General features: G+C 38.4%; 1 protein-coding gene across 18 annotated transcripts in view; it reads right to left on the reverse strand.

Annotated features, from left to right (window-relative positions):
• The window catches only part of diaph2 (diaphanous-related formin 2), a 476,898-nt gene that overhangs the window by 172,414 nt on the left and 283,301 nt on the right, over positions 1 to 21,183 (reverse strand). For all 18 annotated transcript variants that reach the window (XM_084430722.1, XM_084430721.1, XM_084430715.1 and 15 more), the window contains 2 exons: positions 4,918 to 5,019; positions 1,172 to 1,411 (listed from right to left, as the gene is read on the reverse strand). In XM_084430722.1, the coding sequence (XP_084286848.1) occupies positions 1,172 to 1,411; positions 4,918 to 5,019 (342 nt within the window). The remainder of the gene's footprint in view (positions 1 to 1,171; positions 1,412 to 4,917; positions 5,020 to 21,183) is intronic.

Below are 21,183 nucleotides of genomic sequence, written 5' to 3' on the forward strand. Positions count from 1 at the left end.
ACGATTTCAGCTTCAGGTAAAAACAGCTACTACTTAAACATGTTACTATTTTACTACTAGTTATTTAGCACATGCTTTCATCCTGAGGTTAAGTATGCACAAGCCTTGCTCAATAGCTCTGGACTGGTACCCAGAAGGTTGAAGGTTCAAATCCCACACGGGATGATGCATCACCATCACCATTGTGCTTAATCTTGAGCAAGGCACTTAAGGGGCAATGTGCCTGTAAGAGGAGTGTTCCAAGTTGCTTTGGATAAAAGTATCTGCTAAATACCAAGTTGTGTAGTAGAAGCTTTTTGGTCTGGTTCCCGACAGATTGTAGATTCAAATCCCTTGCGATCCATGAGCTATTATCATTTCCACTAAGTTCTCTATAATCTTATTTTGAATGCAGTGTAGAACTTGGCTGTTTCTTAATTATAAGAACGGAAAGAACGGCCTTGAATTCTCGTGGAGCCCAGTCTTGCCAAGTTACCTTGAAAGAACAAACTTGGAAGGATACGAGGACACAGAATGCATCTTTGTGAGAATTGAGATGTTCTGTGATATTGTTGCTCAACTGATCGTTCAGCACATATTAGGCAGCGGGACAGCACCATCCAATGCACAATAAATAACACACAACATCACAGGCCTATTAAAATATTTACTTACATTAGTGTTATTATTTGATATCTTTTTATTTTACATGAGTATTTGGGTAAATTAATATGTATATTTAATGTTACGCTTTAATTTAAATACCAATTAAAAAATATTGCAGGATTTCTCCAGGTATTAGAACTTCATAAAAATTATGTCAAACAAAATGACAAATGTTTACTTTTATGAGCCGTCACATATTTGTAGAAATCTCTTAAGTGAGAACGAGATTTTTTTTTAAAGCTTACAGGCTTCCGTACATCCTCCGCCCCCAATAACTTCTGGGATTTTTTTAGAGTTTGATTCTCTTAAGTCTGCACTCGATGCATCCTTGATAACAAGAACACATCCAGATACTATCAAGCGTTCTCTGTACTTGCGTTCTTGACTATTGGAACGGGACTTTGACGATTAAAGATGGCCTAGTACGAGAACACAAGGACACAAGAAACGGCCCATGTGATTGTAATTTAAGCACATATGGCATAGTGTCAGGAAAATATAAAAAGGATTCCATTTGGTTTTGTACCTTGCAGAGGAAGCTGATGTTGAAGCCGAATGTTTGAGCATTTCTGGAGCCAGCGTTCATGTAATTCCCGACCAGCAGCACCATCTCCAAGAGCATGCTGAATCCTTCGCTCTTCTTTACCTCCTCGCAGGCGAATGTCACGTTCATGATATCTGGACGGATATTGTTCACCTGCTCCTCAAACGTCAGCTTGAACAGGATCCCGTTCAGTCGAGGACGCAGCATCTTGACTGAGCTCATCTGAAATGGAGAAAAAACAACTTAAACTTACACATCCTCAGTTATCACAACACATAAACAAGTATTACTTCTGGAATATGAAATATTTCAGAATGAAACCAGTTTTTCTATCTGTTTTAGGACTAAACAGTTATTTAGCTATTGGTTAGCATTTTCAAAAGGACTGAATGGCCTAAAGTGGAAAAGGAACAGCACATTTAGAGTAAATATTACTAAACCTCTTTTTTCCCCTTAGAATACAGCACACTTGATGAATCATTCACAATAAAACCATCAAGAAGGTTAAATATATCTGAGCCATGGCACAGTGGCAAAAAAAGACCATAAATAAAATGAAGTATTTACCAGCACAATTGTGTTAACGCTGTAAACAGAAATTTTGCAACAAATCTTGTACGAATAAATGTCAGATTTTGCCGTTCACCTATAATTACATTTAACCGTAATAACAGCAACAATATAATTGTTTCTGGTGCTGGAGTGAGATGACATTTCAGTTAAAAGACAGCAAGGAGGAGGAGGAGGAGAGGAAGGAACAAGGAGACAAAAACAACAACATGAATCCTACAGGAGCTGCTCGTTGAGGAGGGCGACCTCAGACACTCTTGCTCCAGATTTCTGCATAATCTGATGCTCGCAGGCAGCCCAGAGATGCAGTCAGGATGTACCATTACCGCTCACATTTATTCATCTTTATGAGCAAGTTGCCGATCAAAAAAACCCAGAATCGGCCTCACAACCCAGTGCACCACCCCACCCCACCTCCTCCCTGCACATCCAGATTTGATTTCTCTGTATAAGAGGAAATCACAATAAAAGAGGGTGAGCTGGTGACAGCTCTGGAAGGAGGCGAGCTGAGAGTGACTTATTTCCCAAAGGAGCAGTGCAAGGTGGTGTTGATGAGGTGCTTCCACAGGCTGCCTGTATATTACCCGCCTTGAGCGCAGTCACAGGAGGAGACTGTCACAACGTGCTTCATTACGCTCTCCAAAGACACAGGTAGTGAAAGACAAAACACAGAGCGAGAGCTAGAAGGTTGTTCTGTTACCCTGCTCTGAATTGATTCCTATGTGAATCTGCTGTCACCAGCAGGTTCGTCAGAAGCGCCATAATATCAGTGAAGGAATGCATATGCATCAACCTAGATAGATCTGTGCATGACAGGACTACATCTGACTACAACTGTAAGGAAGAGTTGCTATGTAAAAGAAAAATGATTTGGAGTGCTTAAAGGAATCGTTCACCCAAAAAATGGAAATTCTATCATCATTTGTTCACCCTCATGTTATTCCAAATCTGATGAAAAAAAGAGAGATGTTAGGCAGAGTGCTCTTGTCTATACAAAGTAAGAAAATAAGAGGCTGCATCAGCACCAAATACATAAACTTAGCTGAACGCAAAAATGTTGATTTATTAGTTTTATTTTATTACATTTGTTTACAGCTCACGGAAAACAAAATGGGCACCAGTTGTCATGACAACGACAACGTTTATGCTAGCCGCTTTTGATTTAAATAAATAGTTGTATTAATATAGCACCTTTCTTAAAGTCACAGTCACTTAAAGACAATCCATTGATTAAGCTGTCAGTATATACTGGAATTGACAAGCAAAGAATTGACAAAAAGAGTTAACTTTTTCTCTTTTTGCATCTTATGGAAGAAAGAAAGCCATAGGGGTTTTTAACCACATAGGGTGATTAAATGATGGCAGAGTTTTTCACTTTAATCCAGGTGCGAGTCTCATCAAGTGAAGGCCTGTGCACTGGGCAGAACTAACCGATGTAGAGAGAAGCTTAAATATTTGAGACAAAGTCAAGACAAAGGCCAATTTTAATGGGATCTGGTCAATATAGGAATAGAGGAAGTCTAAAAGCCTTTCCAGTTTAAGAACTCGGGACCTAATCATGATCTGTAGTAAAATAAAGCTCTGGCTCACTCTTTATTATTCATCAAAATCATAGCTTCTGTCAGTCACAACCAGGCTACCAGATTTGACTTGTCATAAAAAATGCCCTTTATATTCTTGGCCTTTTAATTATACATTACTCAGTCTCTTTATATATTGAATAGCGCTGATCCTGCATAGAGCCTGAAGGCATTCTTTCTCCTGCTCTCTCCGTCTATGCCTAATTTCCCGATGCCCCCCATTCTGCTTTTCAGTTCAAAAACCTTCACACGGAAGTAGAGAGCTATTGGTGTGAACAGCAACAGAAATGAAAAGGAGGGTGATTTTAGTATCAGAGAGAGAGAGGGAGTGGAGGAAACAAACAGGCGGAAGTGGAACAGAGACGTGTGAAGGGTTATGCACTGGAGTGTGACGAAAGTAGAGGAGAAATAGTGAACCGGAGCCAAAAGAGAGAGAACAAATTAGAGGGGAAGAAAAGACTAAGAAAATGAGATCGATAAAATCGATAGGCAGCTGGAATGCTTTTTAGTGTGAGATAACCCCCCTTTTTTACCAAATTATTGGTGCTGGTGCCAGGCCCAGTGTTTTGTTTGGCTTCTGATGTTGTTATTTCTTCAATTGAAAAGTGTACGGAATGATTCCAAGCTCTGGGTATGGCACCTGCACAGTGTCTCTGGGAAAGGCTGCACTCTAGACTCAAACATTGACCAATATTGAAACATTTAGGAATCAAATGACTTTTAAGTCGTTAAATTACAAAATTGCTCAAAACAGATGGTTGATCATGGTGTCATCCATATTCATATATGTATTGGCCATTGGAAGCAAAATATCAGAAAGGGTATGGAACAGTTGCAGTAGATAATAGTTGTAATACTATGTATGTCTACTGTCCATAAACATGTCCTACATATGCACTGCAGTTCACTGGGTGCATTTTTTAAACCAGCAGTCACTAAAAGTACAGGCTGATTGCCTGAGTCGATACACAGGAGTGTTTCTATGTTTTTTTTTTATAGATTGAATATAAAATTGACTATTGCTCTTGAGTGTTTTTCACTCAAATCATTTTGTGTTCCAATTTCAAGTTCCTCTAATTATCCAGAACAGTATTTGTGCCACATTGATATATCACTTTGTAACAGTATTTCTGCCTTTTAGGGGAGTACAAAAGTCGAGCGAAACATTGACTTGATTATGGTTCAAACAAAACACCCACCTTATTGCTTCCCCCAAAACAAAGATCTTGCTTAGAATCGATTTCACCTTACAACTGGAATACTATTCATTGCATCACAGCTCTGCTGTGAATGTTTATCATTAACAACTCTGTCATATGAACAACCAGTTTCAAAAACATAAACGAACAGCACTGATTCTTAATAAAAAAAAATAAAAATAAAAGGTTTGTCTTATTTGTAAACACTTTAGTCTGGGAACTGATACAAAAATTTAGTCTAATACAAATAATAATACATATTTTGAATATTCATATTTTACATTTTGTCTCATTTGTAAACATTTAGACTGGAGCCCTGAATAGTGTAAAAGTCTCCTGGAGCTATTCTAGTGATTTTAGGAACTATCTCAGTACTCACCACAATTCCAAACTGTTCTGATTCACAAAGCTCCTCATATTCGTTTTTCAGCTCTGCCAGATTGCTCAGCTCCTTCTGCTCAGGAAGGTTTTTGATCAGGTTCTGCAAAAAAAAAGACAAAGTACAAACAGACCCATCAGTACCACAGGAGAAAACACCTGCTGCCAGCTAATTTGGTGAACTAATCGCAGGGATGTGAGAGATGGTAGACGGTGGAGTATGGTTTAAATGAGGCCATAGCTTTATATGCTATTGTGCCTTATGCTTGTGGTCTGAAACACACTTGCGATTCACATAGAGACTCCCTAATGCTCACATCTTTCCCTATTCCTGCACACTGCCAATCTCAGATTGGGCTTTAAAAATCTATAGAAGCTCAATTCAAGGGGAAATATTAATGCTGATCTTGACTCCATCTTGTTTTCTTCAGCTTCTTAACAAGTTGGGACTAGATAGAGCCAACACTCTCCAAAGAAAATCTGCCATGCATTACTCTTGGAGCTCAGCCGAGGTCAAAGTTTTACAGTGCTGAGCAAATGACGTTCAAGGTGACTATGAGAAATAAGGGAATAAATACCACCCCCATGCCCACATAATTTAAGATGTCACTGAAATGTCCCTGATATTTATGGCTTTCTTTTCAGACATTTCGGGATGGAGGGCATCTTTGAGCCAATTTTGCCACTAAAAATGTTGCCACTTTACCAATGTCAGGAACTCTATTCCCTTCCTTTACACCCCAAAACATTTTCATATTACTCGTACAACTTCACAATTACCTTTAAGACTAAAAGCACGCTGTAGGTGATGTGGGCGAATGAAACCTTCATTTTCTCTAAATGCTAATTGTGCTCATAAAGGTCAGCTGAGTAAATGAAAAGAAGCGTGGCAACTTTCTTTCACCAAAGAAGAGGTGCCCTTTTCATTGGTAGACTTCCTCTCATTATGTTTTCTAATTTGGTTGGCATAATCACACATAGCCAATCCTGCTGAGTTGCCAGCATATTACAAGCTCCAGTTGATGTGAGGGCTGGCATGTGTGTCATATCTTCAATATACTGTAAGTACATAACTGAAATATTAACAATAACTGCCTTTCTTGTCCTCCCTGTTGGAAGCATGGCCTAATCCTAATTAAATGCTTTTATGTGGTCTCTCTCTGAAATAACTTCAAATGTCGTGCTGACAATAATAAGCCTGACGCAACACAAAGCCAATGCACTGACACCTGGATATTGAACAAAATAAAGTGTATCTAGTGCTGAGGGATTTTGATGAACTTTACTCAAATAAATAATGGATAAGAATCTCTCACGTACAAAGGAATGTTCAGAAAGCAGTAAGATAAAGAAAAATGTGATATTACTATAAACTAGGCCTTTAAACTCCAGTGAGTTTGGTACTATTCTCAATAGTAAACACAAGACAGCATTGTAGAGATTTTTTTTCTCCTTTTCTCCGTAAGACATGTGCTTGCTTTTGATGAGATAATCATTAGCTTTGTTCTTTCTGGAATAGATGAATATATGCATAAGCACAGCTCTTTTTTAAGGATGCCTAACACATCCACTTTCCCAAGTTCAAAGCAAACCTAGACTAAAATAAAAATGTGTCAGAAGCCTATAATTGTCTGGACAATGAGATAAAACTGACAGTTGACTCCATCATCTCAGATGTTAAATTAAATAAATGTGCTGAGAGGCTTTGAGATGTTTCAGAAAAAGCCTGCAATCGAGCAGCAAAGATCGGCCACGTTAGGGGGAGGGATTACGGTAAAACGGCCTTTCTCTTGTCTGAAAGAGTCTGAGGAACATTAGCCCGGCGGTTCGGCTAAGGAACAAAGCTCCCCTAAACAATGTATCATTGATTTTGAATGAAGCACAACAACACAGCAGCACACCATTCAGCCACAGCAATCATCATTGCTAATGTGCCGCCAAATCTCATTATTGGAGTTGTATTTCTCCATCGCCACTCGCAGAGACGAGACAAGCGATTAGGGTTCGCCGCTGCCTCCTTTCCAAAGGCTTCTATAGGACAACCCGCCAAATGGAGCAGAGACGGAGGGAAGATGAAACAAATGGGGCTAAAGTGACAGGAGAGAAAACGCTGTTAATTGCTGATACGCTCGTCTATGGTTTACATAATTATCGGAGTCCCGCATCTTGAGCAAATGACACGCAAGCAGAGCCATATGGGAGGGTTGGTAAGAGGCAGTTGAACTCTGAATGAATCAGTCTGCTCTCTCCAGGCCTACAGACTCAATCTGCATCTGGGAGGGGGGTTAGCAGAGCATGGGCCCTATAGCAGACAAGACATGCTATGCTAATAATCCAGCCATTTGGACTCTCACTGCAGGACCAGATACATGCATGCTGTCACGCTTTATTCTTCAAGACACTGCTCATCTCAATGTCAATTCAGACTTCATGACCTTATTTACTTCCTTAATTCATGTTTCTGATCTTAGTTTAAGAGACTCATTCGTGCAGGTTATTCCTAAGGTTTAAAAAAAAAAAAAAATGGTTTTTGTAATCTTTAATCTAAATCCAAACTTCTCTTCCTCTAAAACACGTCATTTTCCAATGATCTTTTCACACAGGATAATGTTAACCAATAGCTACACAGCTTTTAAGCTATTATTTTAAATTAATTAAATTAATTATTTAAATGATTTTATTATAAAAATAATACAATTATTTAATATGAATTCCTTCTGTTATGTAAAATGCAGGATGGATGGAAAGAGTATCAATTATGAGTAGATTTGGTGTGTTGTACCACTGTTATGCGGATGAGACCCAACTCTACATACCTATAAAACATAAAGATAACTCTACATATAAGAGATTACAAGACTGTCTTCACGAACTCAAGCTGTGAACAAACAAATCAATGCCACAGTCAGCGCCAGCTTTCACCACCTATGCCGGATAGCCAAAGTCAAACAATTTTTAAACAGGGATAGCTTTGAAACAGTTATGCACGCTTTTATTTCAACACGACTCTTCTACTGTAACTTATTATATGTCGGGTTACCTCTCTCTTCCATCTCTCGTCTCCAAATTGTCCAAAACACGGCTGCCCGTCTGCTCAGTGGCAGCCGAAAACGAGATCACATCACCCCAATCCTACATTATCTGCATTGGTTACCAGTCCGATACAGAATTTATTTTAAAATTCTATTATATGTTTATAAATCTCTCAGCAACCAAGTCCCCAAATACCTTTCTGACTTAAATGTCACTCACAATCCATCCAGATCACTTAGATCAAGAGATCAACATCTTGTCTGTCCAACGATCTTGCTTAAAATGCAGGGGTGATCGGGCTTTCGCAGTGGTCGGCCCTAATCTGTGGAACAAACTACCACTACATGTTAAAGCAGCTTCCACATTAGCTGAATTTAAATTCTTGATAAAAACACATTTTTTTTAAATCTACGGTAACTTTTATGTTTCTTGCTCTGTTTTGTTTTTTCTCTTACTTTCTTGTACAGCATTTTGGCCAACCAAGGTTGATTTTAAATGTGCTTTATAAATAAAAGATGGATGGATGGATGGATGGATGGATGGATGGATGGATGGATGGATGGATGGATGGATGGATGGATGGATGGATGGATGGATGGATGGATGGATGGATGGATGGATGGATGGATGGATGGATGGATGGATGGATGGATGGATGGATGGATGGATGGATGGATGGATGGATGGACGGACGGACAGAATTTGCACTGACTGAGCACTGCTATTGTGCCTGGGAAGACTGCAATTGCAATGTTGAGTGAAACACCGGAATTAAGGTGCAATTACTTGTGCTTTGGTACGTTTCCATGTAACGAGGAGAGTCTGTAAGTGTAATGACTGCCAAGTTCTTAAATGATACAGGAATTAATCCAGTGTTGGAAGAGGATAGAAAGAAGGAAAGAAGGACAGAGAAGGCTCAGAATAAGAAAACATTTAGACTGAGTGAAAATATCTGAGGTTTCCAGCAGTATACTTTGATCTCTGATGTTGACATTTTCCGATCACACACTCAACCTATGCCAAGTTAATAATTTTAAGTCTTCAGTCAGAACAGAGACTCTGGATATGTTCAGATTAGCATACTTCCACACTAGTCTTACTAGTTCTGCCGTATAGAGTATAGTATGAATACTATGTGAATGCTAAAATTACCCTGAAGACATTTTCCGAAATCAGCAATGCACTGCATGGAACACTTTGTCTCACAATGCTACCTTCCATTTCCAATGTGATAAATGAACACCCTTTCTTTCTTTTTTTTAAATGTTCCTGCCAAAATTTAAGACGGTTTCTACAAAGTAAAAAAAAAGGAATGCACCAATATTTAAACTTAGCAATAAGCTAATAATAATTGTGATGTCATGGACAATAAACAATAAATATAATATTAATATTTTTTCTCACAATATTATTGGAGGTATGAAAGATATATTTTTAATTTCACAATATGCAAAATATTACAGGAATATTGTAATGTTGGTATGTTAGTTATTTAAGAGTGTTTTTTTTTTTTTTTACTGAACATTAGATGATGGCAAATAAATGTAAAAATAGGGGAAATGAGCATACACCATTTAATATTCAATATTAAACAACACAATTAAATGAAAAAGTCGTGTGCCTACTGTTCCACTTAATGAAAAGAAACAAACTAACAATAAATTAAATAATAAACAAACATATACATTTTAATGTACAGTGTTCTGTAAGTAGCAATCTAGTATTCCATTTCAAACACAGCCTCTAAGTCTAAGGAGTGTTTTTACACTTATCTGATTATCCATCAGCAGAGGGTTTGTTAACCCAATAAGTGAGACAGCATGCACAATACAGGCTAAGGGAAAAAGAACAGCCATTACAACAGGCGCACCATGCTTGGGTAGATGGAAATAAATTACTCCCACGGACGTCTCTCCCCGGCTCAGCAAAGCATATGCCCAACGGTAAAGTCAGAAACGAGGGAAGATCAACAAATCTCAAATTACCCTCCCAGGGACAGCACAATCAATAAAAATGTTCTACCAGCAATAAACTCTTTATTAAACTGAAAGAATTCACAAAAGGAGGGGTGCACGGGGGGCTGTAACCTTGCCTGTATGTGATGCCAAACACAGAACTCCTCGTCTGAACCAGTCAGGTCTGTTGTGGATAGGGCTGACAGATGTGATAACAGAGTCTGTTCGCCCTCCTTTTTTTTCTTCTAATTGATCTGTTCTTCATTTTTTGGGACGCATTGCCGCATGCAGCTCAGGCTCTCTCTTGGCCAAGCACACATGAAACATTATACAGTCGCCTTCCTGCCGTGCCGTCTCAGCAGGTCTCGGCACAGCTTTCGGTAAATCGTTTCAGGGACCTCTGCTTAAATCAATACTGGAGAACTCTGTACCATACCCAGACAAGACATTTTAAAAATATTACTCCATGAGGGCTATATTTGTGTGTTTCAGTAAATATTTTACTCGTGCACATAATGACTTTATTTTGAAGAGAATACTTTGATCTCTGTAAAGAAAGCTTATGTATCATGCAACAAAAATGTCACAATGTGATGCCTCTAAGAGAAATAAATGGCTCAGATTAGAGTAAATCTGTTCTTCCATGTAATGTAGAGCGCATGATTCAGCCCGACATCAGAGTTGAACGACCTGTTTGATGAGTTAGTCACCTTATCTCTCAGAAACCTAATGCACATGCAGTCCTTATCAAACTTACTTATTATAATAAATAAGCAGGGTAATTATCATGACACCGTCAATGCAAACAGCTTCTATCCAATTAGGGTGCAATACAGCATTGGTCTACGAAATTAGGTCACAATTTTATCACAGCTGTGTCTCATGACTTAATAACACAGCACTCCACTTGCAAGTGTAATCACACACTTCCCAGGAACTTGCACCAAAACACGGCAGACTATTTTAAGAACATGTACAGTGGCTTGCGAAAGTTTTCAAACCCTGTAACTTAGCTGCTAAATTAACTTTTTTCCCACATACACCATAATAAAATAATAATAATAAAAGAAAAAAGATTTGTGATAATTGCAAATTTATTAAAAATAAACAACTAAAATAATTACATTGCATAAGTATTCATACCTTTTTCTGGGACACTTGAAATGTATCTTGTAGGTGTTACTACACTTCGAGTGGTGATAACCTGTGGCAAATTCAATTGAATAGGTATGATCTGGAAAGGCACACACCTCTCAATAGAAGATCTAACAGCTGAAAATGTATATCAGAGCAAAAACCAAGCAATGAGGTCAAAATAACTCAGAGCAAATCTAGAGTCAATAACTCTAGAGACAGGATTGTGTCGAGACACAGATCTGGGGAAGACAGGTGTGATTGTCCTGCTGTATTGATGGTTCACAAAAGCATGCAGCCTCCATACTCCTTAATGGAAGTAGTTTGAAACAACCAGGACTCTTCCTGGAGCTGGCACTCCTGGCTAAACTGAGCAAATTATAGAGAAGGGGCTTAAAGTTGGTCTTAATTAAAGTTGGTCACCAACATCAAGCTGATGGTCACTCTGGTTGAGCTCCATGATCGCCATGAAGTGACGTGACGGCCAAGTATGGTAGCCCATACTCAGAATTTATCCTCTGCATTTAACCCATCCAAGTTAGTGGACAGCCCTTTTTGCCACCCATTGATGGATTGGGGGTTAGGTGCCTTGCTCAAGTGCACGTCAGACATGGGTATTGAGGGTGGAAGATTTTTCCTGCTGGTATTGAGAAACGAACCGTCAACCTTTGGGATACAAGTCTGACTCTCTAACCATGTCATGATGTTGTATGGAGTGTATGTTAATATGGGGAAAAAAGTAATTTAAAGTAGTTTAACAAGGTAACAACATCAAAATGTGAAAAATGAAGGTTGAGTTTGAATACTTTCGCAAGACACTGTATATTGGAGACGGTAAAGGCCACAGTTTTAAAAAAACATGCATTTAAAGGAATAACAACAACGGCTGCTTTAAAGGTGCAATGTGTGATATTTCTGAGGATCTATTGACAGAAATGCAATATAAGATCCATAACTATGTTTTCAGTGGTGTATAAAGACCTTACTTAATGAACCGTTATGTTTTTATTACCTTAGAATGAGTCATTTATATGTACATAACCGCGGCCACCCCTTCTATGAAGGTCGCCATATCGTGACGTCATGTTTCTACCGTAGCCGACAGCGAACAGACAGACGCGTTTCATCACTAACTTGAATGAGAAGCAGCAGAAAAAGACGCGGCTTCCTACGTCGGCCACCGTAGCCTCTCATTCGAGTTTGAAATTTCAAGGAAAGGCCGCGAATTATTGACCGATTGCAATTCGCAAATCTCACCACTAGATGCCGCTAAAAATCACACACTGCACCTTTAAGTGAGATGTGACACCTAAATAGTGGTGGTCTTACAAACATACAGAGAATACACAGATACACAGTCACTCAGGAGGCTAATTTTCCTCAATGGGCACAACATGTGACACATTAGAGGGTTGTGCAGTTGGCATTAAGCTAATCTACAGAGTCGCACTCTGACAGATTAGAAAGGGATCTCTACTCCGCTAAATCAACACCTCAGACTGTCACAGTCACTAGCCACAGTTGGCGACTGACAGGCGACAAACCTGGGATGACAGATTCCAAAATCGCATTAAACTAAATGAGAAAAAAAAAGAAAAAAAGAAGAAAAAAAAAGGATTATTTGGGTCGTTGAGCGATAAAACTGGCAAAGCTGACATACCTACCATGACATTAATTTTGTCTTTCTAAAGAATTTTTTTTTTCAGAATATGGGGGAAATGAACACCTGAGCATCCGTTACATTTTGTGTGTGTGTGTGTGTGTGTGTGTGCCTGCATGTGCGCGTACTTGTAAAACTATCTTTGTGAGGACCGGTTTGAGTTTTAGACAATCGGAGTGAGGACAAAGAGAGTAAAGTGAGGACATTTTGGCCGGTCCTCACTTTCACCCCTTTAACCCTCTGGGGATGACGGTCGCGCCGGCGTGACCAGCTCGCTTTTTTTCTTATCAGTGCAAAAGAGACTCAAAATAAAACCATGCATAAACATTATTTTCTCAAAAATACAAACAAGTACATACATGTTGCTCACATATTATGGTAGCCCTGTTTGTGCTGAATAGAGTGTAATGACACCTTTGCCATTATAAGCAACAAAAAAAAGGACAAATGTCAGGGCATGTCAAAACATCTCAAGGACCCCAAAAATACCTTAGCCCCCAGAGGGTAATGTTAAAGTATAAACTTTACATTGTAGCAACTAGTCAAACTGGTGCCAGACTAAAATGTACGTTATGAAATGAGATTGGAGTAAAAACATGAAGCCTAATGTCGTACATGTGAACTATATAAAGGTAGGCAATGTTGAAATGTGAACTATAGACAGGTAGGCAACCTTTCAATGCTAAATTTATATACATGTACGACACAAGGATGTTTTTATGTTCGATAATAAAACACAGCATGATATAAAAGTAGGCTAGTATGAGTGTTTACTCTAATATGGGGAATATTATAATGTTTAGACCCGTGTTTACTGTGTTTGTGGATATCTGCTCAAAACGTAGATATGTACAACGTGGTAACTATAATGTTTCATAGTTTGGAGCGGCTCGATCGCTTCAGTAAATGTTCTCTGCTCGCGCTATGAATTTGAGTCACTCGCGCTGTGCGTTTGAAAAGCAAAACACGGCAAACATTAGGCTTCATGTTTTTACACCAATCTAATTTCATAACGTCATAACGAATGGAAACATTTGAAGTAACATGATAATCCATATATTTTTCTCTAGTGTTACTGAAGTGTTCCTTTTTAACGATTTATAGGCCGCCTGCTATAGGCTATTGTTATTATTATTTTATGCAGCCCTACACGTATATGCCTACAAGACACAACAAACCTGGTGTTCATTATATATATAGGCCTATGTATGTTGTAAATTTTAAATCACAATTTTAAAGAAATGAATACTTTATTCAGCAAGGGTGCATTAAAAATGTTACAAAAATAATTCAATTAAAATGAAATGTTCTTTTGAACTTTTTCATCAAAGAACCCTAAAAAATTGGATCACACTTTCCACAAAAATATTAACCAGCAGAACTGTTTTCAACATAATAAGAAATAATAATTAGAAAATTAGAATGATTTATGAAGGATCATGTGACGCTGAAGACTGGAGTAATGGCTGCTGAAAATTCAGCTTTAACATTACAGGAATAAATTACATTGTACATTTTATTAAAATAGAAAATAATTGTTTTAAAATGTCATTGTGCTATTGAATAAGCATCTCATGCAGAGGAGCCTACCAGCTCTGTGCCAAAACCAAGCTTCAATTAAAGCAGCAAGCAGCATTTATCGGGGTTCAATCAGTTAAGGCCTTTAAGAACAAAAGCATCAAAAGTTACGTTTTATTTAGCAAACATTTAACCACTGACATAATAGATGGAAAAGACCATTTACAGCCAATACAGGCCATTTAACATAGGAAATATATGGTTTTCAAAGCTTTTTGACAGTTATAGCGCCACCTATGGTCCGATCGCCATGAAATTTTGCACGCTTGTTTAGAATGTTATGGCACATATGCTCGGGGGTCATCGGGGTCATACTCTGACAGGTTGTCCCCAAATTGAGGCCTACCATCTGGCCAGGTTTCACGTCTCTAGGCCTTACAGTTTGAAAAACCAGGGACTAGTTCGCAAAAGTAGGTTTTGGACAAAATGCGACATAGCAGAAATTTTTTCCTGCCTAAATCGAATTTGGAGATAGCCATTTTGTCCGCCTTGTCATACTCTGATAGGTTGTCCCCAAATTGAGGCCTACCATCTGGCCAGGTTTCACGTCTCTAGGCCTTACGGTTTGGCCTGCACGATGCGTTTTACGAATCCTTACAATTACAATAGGGTTTCAGCATTTCATGCTTGAACCCCTAATAAGAATGGACGCTTTTTGCAATTTATAGCGCCACCTTTGGTCCGATCTGCATGAAACTCTGCATGCTTGTTCACCATGTTATGACACATATGCTCATCAATTTTGGTGAAGTTCTGAGTTTATATTTGGGATTTATAGGCTTTTGAGTGTATTTTGCCACGCCCCTTTTCTAAATGACCCTATTACAGCCATCCAAATGCAAAAGTTTTTTTTGATAATTATTGATCTAGAGAGTCCAGAGAATTGTCCTAGACTGGTCTGGTTCTGATCGGGCGAAAAACCAGGGACTAGTTCGCAAAAGTAGGTTTTGGACAAAATTCGACATAGCGGGAAATTGTTCCTGCCTAAATCGAATTTGGAGATATCCATTGTGTCCGCCTTGAGCCAGGGATCACAGTGGTGTAAGGCACTTGAGTCTAGGTCAAACGGCCTAAGAGTTATGAGCGATTTTGAACTTTTGGTTGCTGTAGCGCCACCTATGGGCCAATCGGGGTCATACTCTGATAGGTTGTCCCCAAATTGAGGCCTACCATCTGGCCAGGTTTCACGTCTCTAGGCCTTACGGTTTGGCCTGCACGATGCGTTTTACGAATCCTTACAATTACAATAGGGTTTCAGCATTTCATGCTTGAACCCCTAATTAAACTCAAGGGGATGAGCAGTTTTTTCTGCTTATGTAATAATCTGGAAGCTTGGCGCACCTCTGTCCTTCTCGTCCTGTCCTGAACGTACTTTTCTCAATATGCAAACGACAGGTAACAATACACAGGCTGCTCGTCACCTGTTGTAAGTTTTGAGAACAAAAGCTGGCACCGTCACCATGCCCTGCAACCAACCTTTGAGCCAGGTAATGAGGGCTCATGAATATGTATGAAGGCAATGTCGAAACAGCAGACGATCCGGGTGATTGACAAACAAGATACACAATAATAACAAGCAAGGGCAAACACGAAACCCCTAACAGGCACAGCCATCCACAAGCATGCTGAGAAGGCCATAGCAGAGCTGAAGTGAGGCACAGCAGGAGGGAGCGCTGACAGGGCATACGTCAGGATGGACAACTGGCTTCTCAGAAAATGTTAAGAAGATTTCAGTCAAGGACGCTACCTTACATCACCCTAATAAGCTATTAATGTGATGCCAGATTCCTAAAAACTCAAGAATGCAGTACTGTCATCTCTAATGCTGTGGTACTGTATCACACAGGACAGAGAGTGTGGTTATTTGTCATCGTTACACATTATGCATTGGGCTACATACTTTATTAGCTGCCGTTATGGTGCTTTGAGTGTAGCAAAAAGAGATTTCAAGGACAGACGATTGAATAATCAGACTCGTGTTTTCTTTTCATTTTGTCATTTCTATGCCTCTAAAGTCATCAAATGAATTTGCCAAACATTACCACCAGTAAGTAAGCAGCTTTTAAAAATTGAATGCTATGTAATGACTTGTTGCACTTTTTGTACATGCCAAAAAATATACAAATCAAGGATAATATAAAGTTGTTTAAAGGGATAGCTCACCCTCCAAAAAAAAAAAACTAAACCAAAAAAAAATAAAATAATCATTGTCTCACCCTCATGTTATTCTAAAAAAAAAAATACTTTTGACTTTTTATGACATTTTACCCCCCTGACTTTCATTGTATGGGCAAAAAAACATTGAGCCATTTTTTTTCAAAATCTTTGTTGTGTGTTCCACAGAAGAAAGCAAGTGATTAAGTTCTAAAACAACATGAGGGTGAGTAAAGAATTTAAAAATTTTGGGGTGAACAATCCCTTAACATGTAAGAAAAGTCATCTGTAAATATTCTCAAGTCTTCAATGATATGACATTAACATCACAAATCATACAATATCAATAATATTTTTGCATGATTTACTTTTTTATTAATATTAGTACTGAATGCAAGCGAGCCTTAAAAAAAAGGGCCAGCGTAGGTGTATGAATGAAATATATGCAGTTTGAAAAGTATTCTGACCAAAGGGACTCATAAAGAATAATTCACAAGGAAGGAGTGAAACAGGATTGAGCGTTGCACATTTCCAACTGATCAACTCAGGGATCAAAAATACATGAGGTGCTAAAATGAGAAAAATGGGAAGTATGGAGTTCCTTTGAATACTGAATTGCACAAAGGTACATGTAACATTAGTACATTTTCTTTGCAGTAGTCTAGCAGTCAGTGGGGATGAATACTAAGGAATGACTGGCATAATTCATAACAACGAGAAGGTACTGCAGGGGCATACTAATGTGGCAAGCAAATGTTCAAAATTGAACTTTTTTTTTTTTTTTTTTTTCATAATGCATCTACTCTCTCAGGAAATAGCCTATGAACACAGGGGTGACACCGATCTGTGGTAAAAGTCGATGGAAAGACACATCGTAAGTGATGATGTCACTGGGCTCTGGGGAGAACCTGATTGTTAAATTGACAGTCTGTGGCGTGGTCCTGTAGTTCCCGCAAAAGTTGTTTGACCTGTCTCCTCCCACCTCACACAATGATAAACATAACGCAGTCATGCTATAGACTATCTTCTATGATTGAAAACACTATATATTTTTTTTTCTTTTTTTTTTTTTCTGTAAATTCTATAAATTCTGACTGATTTGTAGAAATATTTTCATTTTGATCAGTTTTTCTGTTAATCAGTATCAAAAAGTCCTCTGTGAGTTAAAATAAAATGATATATATAAAAAAAAAAAAAAAAAATTTTTGTCTTATTTACAATCATTTTAGTCAGAGTTTGGGGACTGAATGACTAAATTAATTAATGGCTGAATTAAATATATAGTCTCTGATCATATTTAAAAAAAGATGATTAGAGGAAAATATAGTTTGCAGTAGTTAATATATTAATATAAATATAAAATACTAAATTGTTTATCTTCATTCTAGTTATTTATAGATTTCGAATGTACACCAAGGTGTGCAAAATCAAAACTGCATGTATATGACTCTGCTTCCAACATGCAGCATGCATGAATCAAGTTAGGTTTACACAGATATCTGTGAATCTAATGAGAGAAGAAACCTGGATAGCAATTAACACCACTTTATTGGGCCATGACTTAATAAATTGGCCAATAATAGATATGATGATATTTTAGTTTAGTTTAAAGCAAAAGAGGAAAGATCACTCAAAATCACAGCAGAAGTATCAAAGCCCACAGTACTATTTCCTGTGAATAACTGGCTATCATTGAACGCATTAACTGAGCTGAGCTGAGCTTAGCCTTGCTGTAATGAAAGAATGTGAGGTTATAAGAGAAACGTGCAGTGGGTCATTTTCAAATGAAAGCTATTAGTGTTCATTACACAGCTCCCTGTTGATAGCGCTATACAAAGAGTACAAAGGTTGAGTCCATCTTGAATATGATGTAGATAGAAAAGCTTATTAGAATTCCAAGATAAAGTTTTGCTCCAGGCCAGCACAGTGCCCAAGTACAACACTCGTATGGAGAGTGAGTGAGTAAGAATAAGAAACATTCATCCATGAGAATGTAGCGATTGGGCGGTGAGATTGTTCTCTAAAACTCTTCTGCCGAGAAAACTGCTGACAAAATCCTTGTTTATCCCTCACCATTATCTTCTTTTATCAGGGCTAACCTGTTACTTTGTCATCATATTGCATTACATTGAAGTGTGGTCTGTTGTCATATTCTCAGCACACTATAATGCCACTGGTGCATTATTTCAGAGAGGGCCAGAGCCTTTGAGAGCTTATTAATGATATCTGCATTGTTCTGGCTTTTGGCTTTACAGTGCTTTTGGCATCAGCGGTACAAGGGCATTGAACCAAAAACCACTATCCCAGCATTAAAGTCTTCCCAGAGGGCTGCGGGAGGGTTCTTTGAGAGATTAAGGCACCACTGGAGAACACAAACTTAAGATACTGCCTTCCTGGCAGCAAATTAGAAATCCTGGTGTGTGTTTCTCTAATTATCGTCTAAATTGATTACAGAGATTTAGCAGAATCACACAAGATTTTCTGTAAAAAAAAAAAAAGAAAACCTTCAGGCTTATCATCACACATTTCATATGGGGTCAGGAGGGTGTAGCTGCTGAACTCAGTTGTGCGTGAGAGAAATGGATGTGTATTAATATAAAAGCATGATGCCGAGTGAAGGGGATTAGTCAGAGTGCAAGATTTAAGGCTGTGGCTTCACTGGTGGCTTGAAAAAAGCAGAGCTGAGCATGGCTTCTTGGGGCGAAAACAAGGGGTGCAAACACAATGCCGGCGTATGGACCTTGGTCTCTTATGCACATGCCCAGTCTTCAATCTCTTTCTCTTCTGTGTCACACCTCTACAATGGGGCAGAGAGTCTCTGTCAGCATGTATGCCTTTTTCATGCAGACCTTTGCCTGGACCAGTGACTATAATAAATGCTTTTTATCTGATTGTTTTGCAGGCTCTTTGTTGTCACTGGGATGACGGTTCTTTGCTTGTGTGATAGGAAAATGTGGAATGACATCAACAAAGCAAGAAGAACTTAAAAAATGGAAAAGAGGGACAGAGTCAAAAATAAAAGCAAAAGAGAAAGGCTAAGCCACATTCCTGTCAGAGAGAGACAGAAAGAAAGAAAGCGAGAGAGAACGACTGAGTGAGGCATTGCATTTTTCTCCAGACAATGAAAAGTAAGTGTCTGAGTGCTTGGCTGTGCAGGCAAGCGTTAGATGAGAGGCTTCACACGCCTACTGTATGGATGCTACACCCCACCAAGACTGCTGGGGTTTACAGATATGTGCATCGCTCGCATGATCAGATAAAGCTAGAGGAGTATTGTAAGTGTAGGATGGAGTACACTGAACCAATCAGCTCCAAAGCATCTGTCGGTGACTGTTTAGCAAAACTGCCCACACAAAGACATCACTTACATTACAAATCAAATTCAGAAAAATACAGAACTTTCTTCTCTTCATGGCACCTACACATAAGATTGTGCTGTGTCACAGGATGCTGTGAATCGTTTGATTATCCTTTTACTATGCACCTCGAGGATGTATGGGTAGAATACACGGTGTAAAGCGAAAGGGACACTCTGTTATGTGACCACAGCCTGAGAAGTACTCTGATATTGCCACCAATCTGAATTCAAATAAGATATTTTTTTTTTCCTTAAAAAAAAAAAATAAAAAAAAAAAAAATAATAATAATAATAATAAATATAAATATATATATAAAATAATCTATGAAATACTTAGATAATAGAACAGAATATAACATTTATTTAGAAGTAATATGTGACCTGATCCAGCAAAATGAGTCACAGTGACCCAAATTTCAAAACTGATATTTTGGTATTACTGGAAAGAGGAGACCATAAGCTTTCAAATTATATCCTAGTCAAAGTTATACCTTGAATGGTTGTAAATATATACACATTTGAATTATGGTCGTCTGCCCTCTTTTTCCAATTGAAAACCTGAGAAAATCGCTTTTAAAGTTTTTTGCCTGTTTTTTGTTGATATCTTTCAAAATCCATTGCATTTAAAGGGATGAACTATTTATTGTACAGCTTAATTTGACCAAAGACATGCTATTATGCCAGGCTGAAGCTCAAATTATTTTAAAGTTTTTATTTAAATAAATAATTTAAAAGGCACTTTTACAAACATTTACTAAAATCAGAAAGATTGAACAGAGGTGCTACAGTTTTGCTTGAGAGAGGGTGTGTGTGTGTGTGTGTGTGTGTGTGTGTGTCTGTGTGTGTGTGTCTCTCTCTCTCTCTCTGTGTGTGTGTGTGTGTGTGTGTGTGTGTGTGTGTGTGTGTGTGTGTGTGTGTGTGTGTGTGTGTGTGTGTGTGTGAAAGAGAGAGAGAAAGTGAGAGAGGCAGAGAGACAAGGAAACCGAGAACAAATAATGTTAGCCTATGCAATCATATCTTTGTGTAGGCTAGTTGACAATAACAGTGTAACATATTCATAACGGATATACCAACAGTAAAATATTGGGTTAAAATAAATCAAACACATTGTAATGGATTCTCCTTGCAGATAAATACACTCACAGAATAATTGCACTCACTCACATCCATACACGATAAATCATCAGAGGATGACACGTCTCCAGATCCAAAACAATCACTGACTAGCCTTAGCCACTCTTGATGACCAGCAGCAGAGCTTAGGTTAGAAGCCTCAAGTGAGTTCAACGCTTTTGGCGACTTTTTGGCGACTTTGCTCTCTTTTGACAGCGACATTTCTCAAATTAATAATATTTAATCTTTCTGAGGAGATCTGCTAGCTTGTTTACACAGAGC

This window comes from Rutilus rutilus, assembly GCF_951802725.1.
Source record: "Rutilus rutilus genome assembly, chromosome: 14".
In the NCBI taxonomy this organism is placed as follows: domain Eukaryota; kingdom Metazoa; phylum Chordata; class Actinopteri; order Cypriniformes; family Leuciscidae; genus Rutilus; species Rutilus rutilus.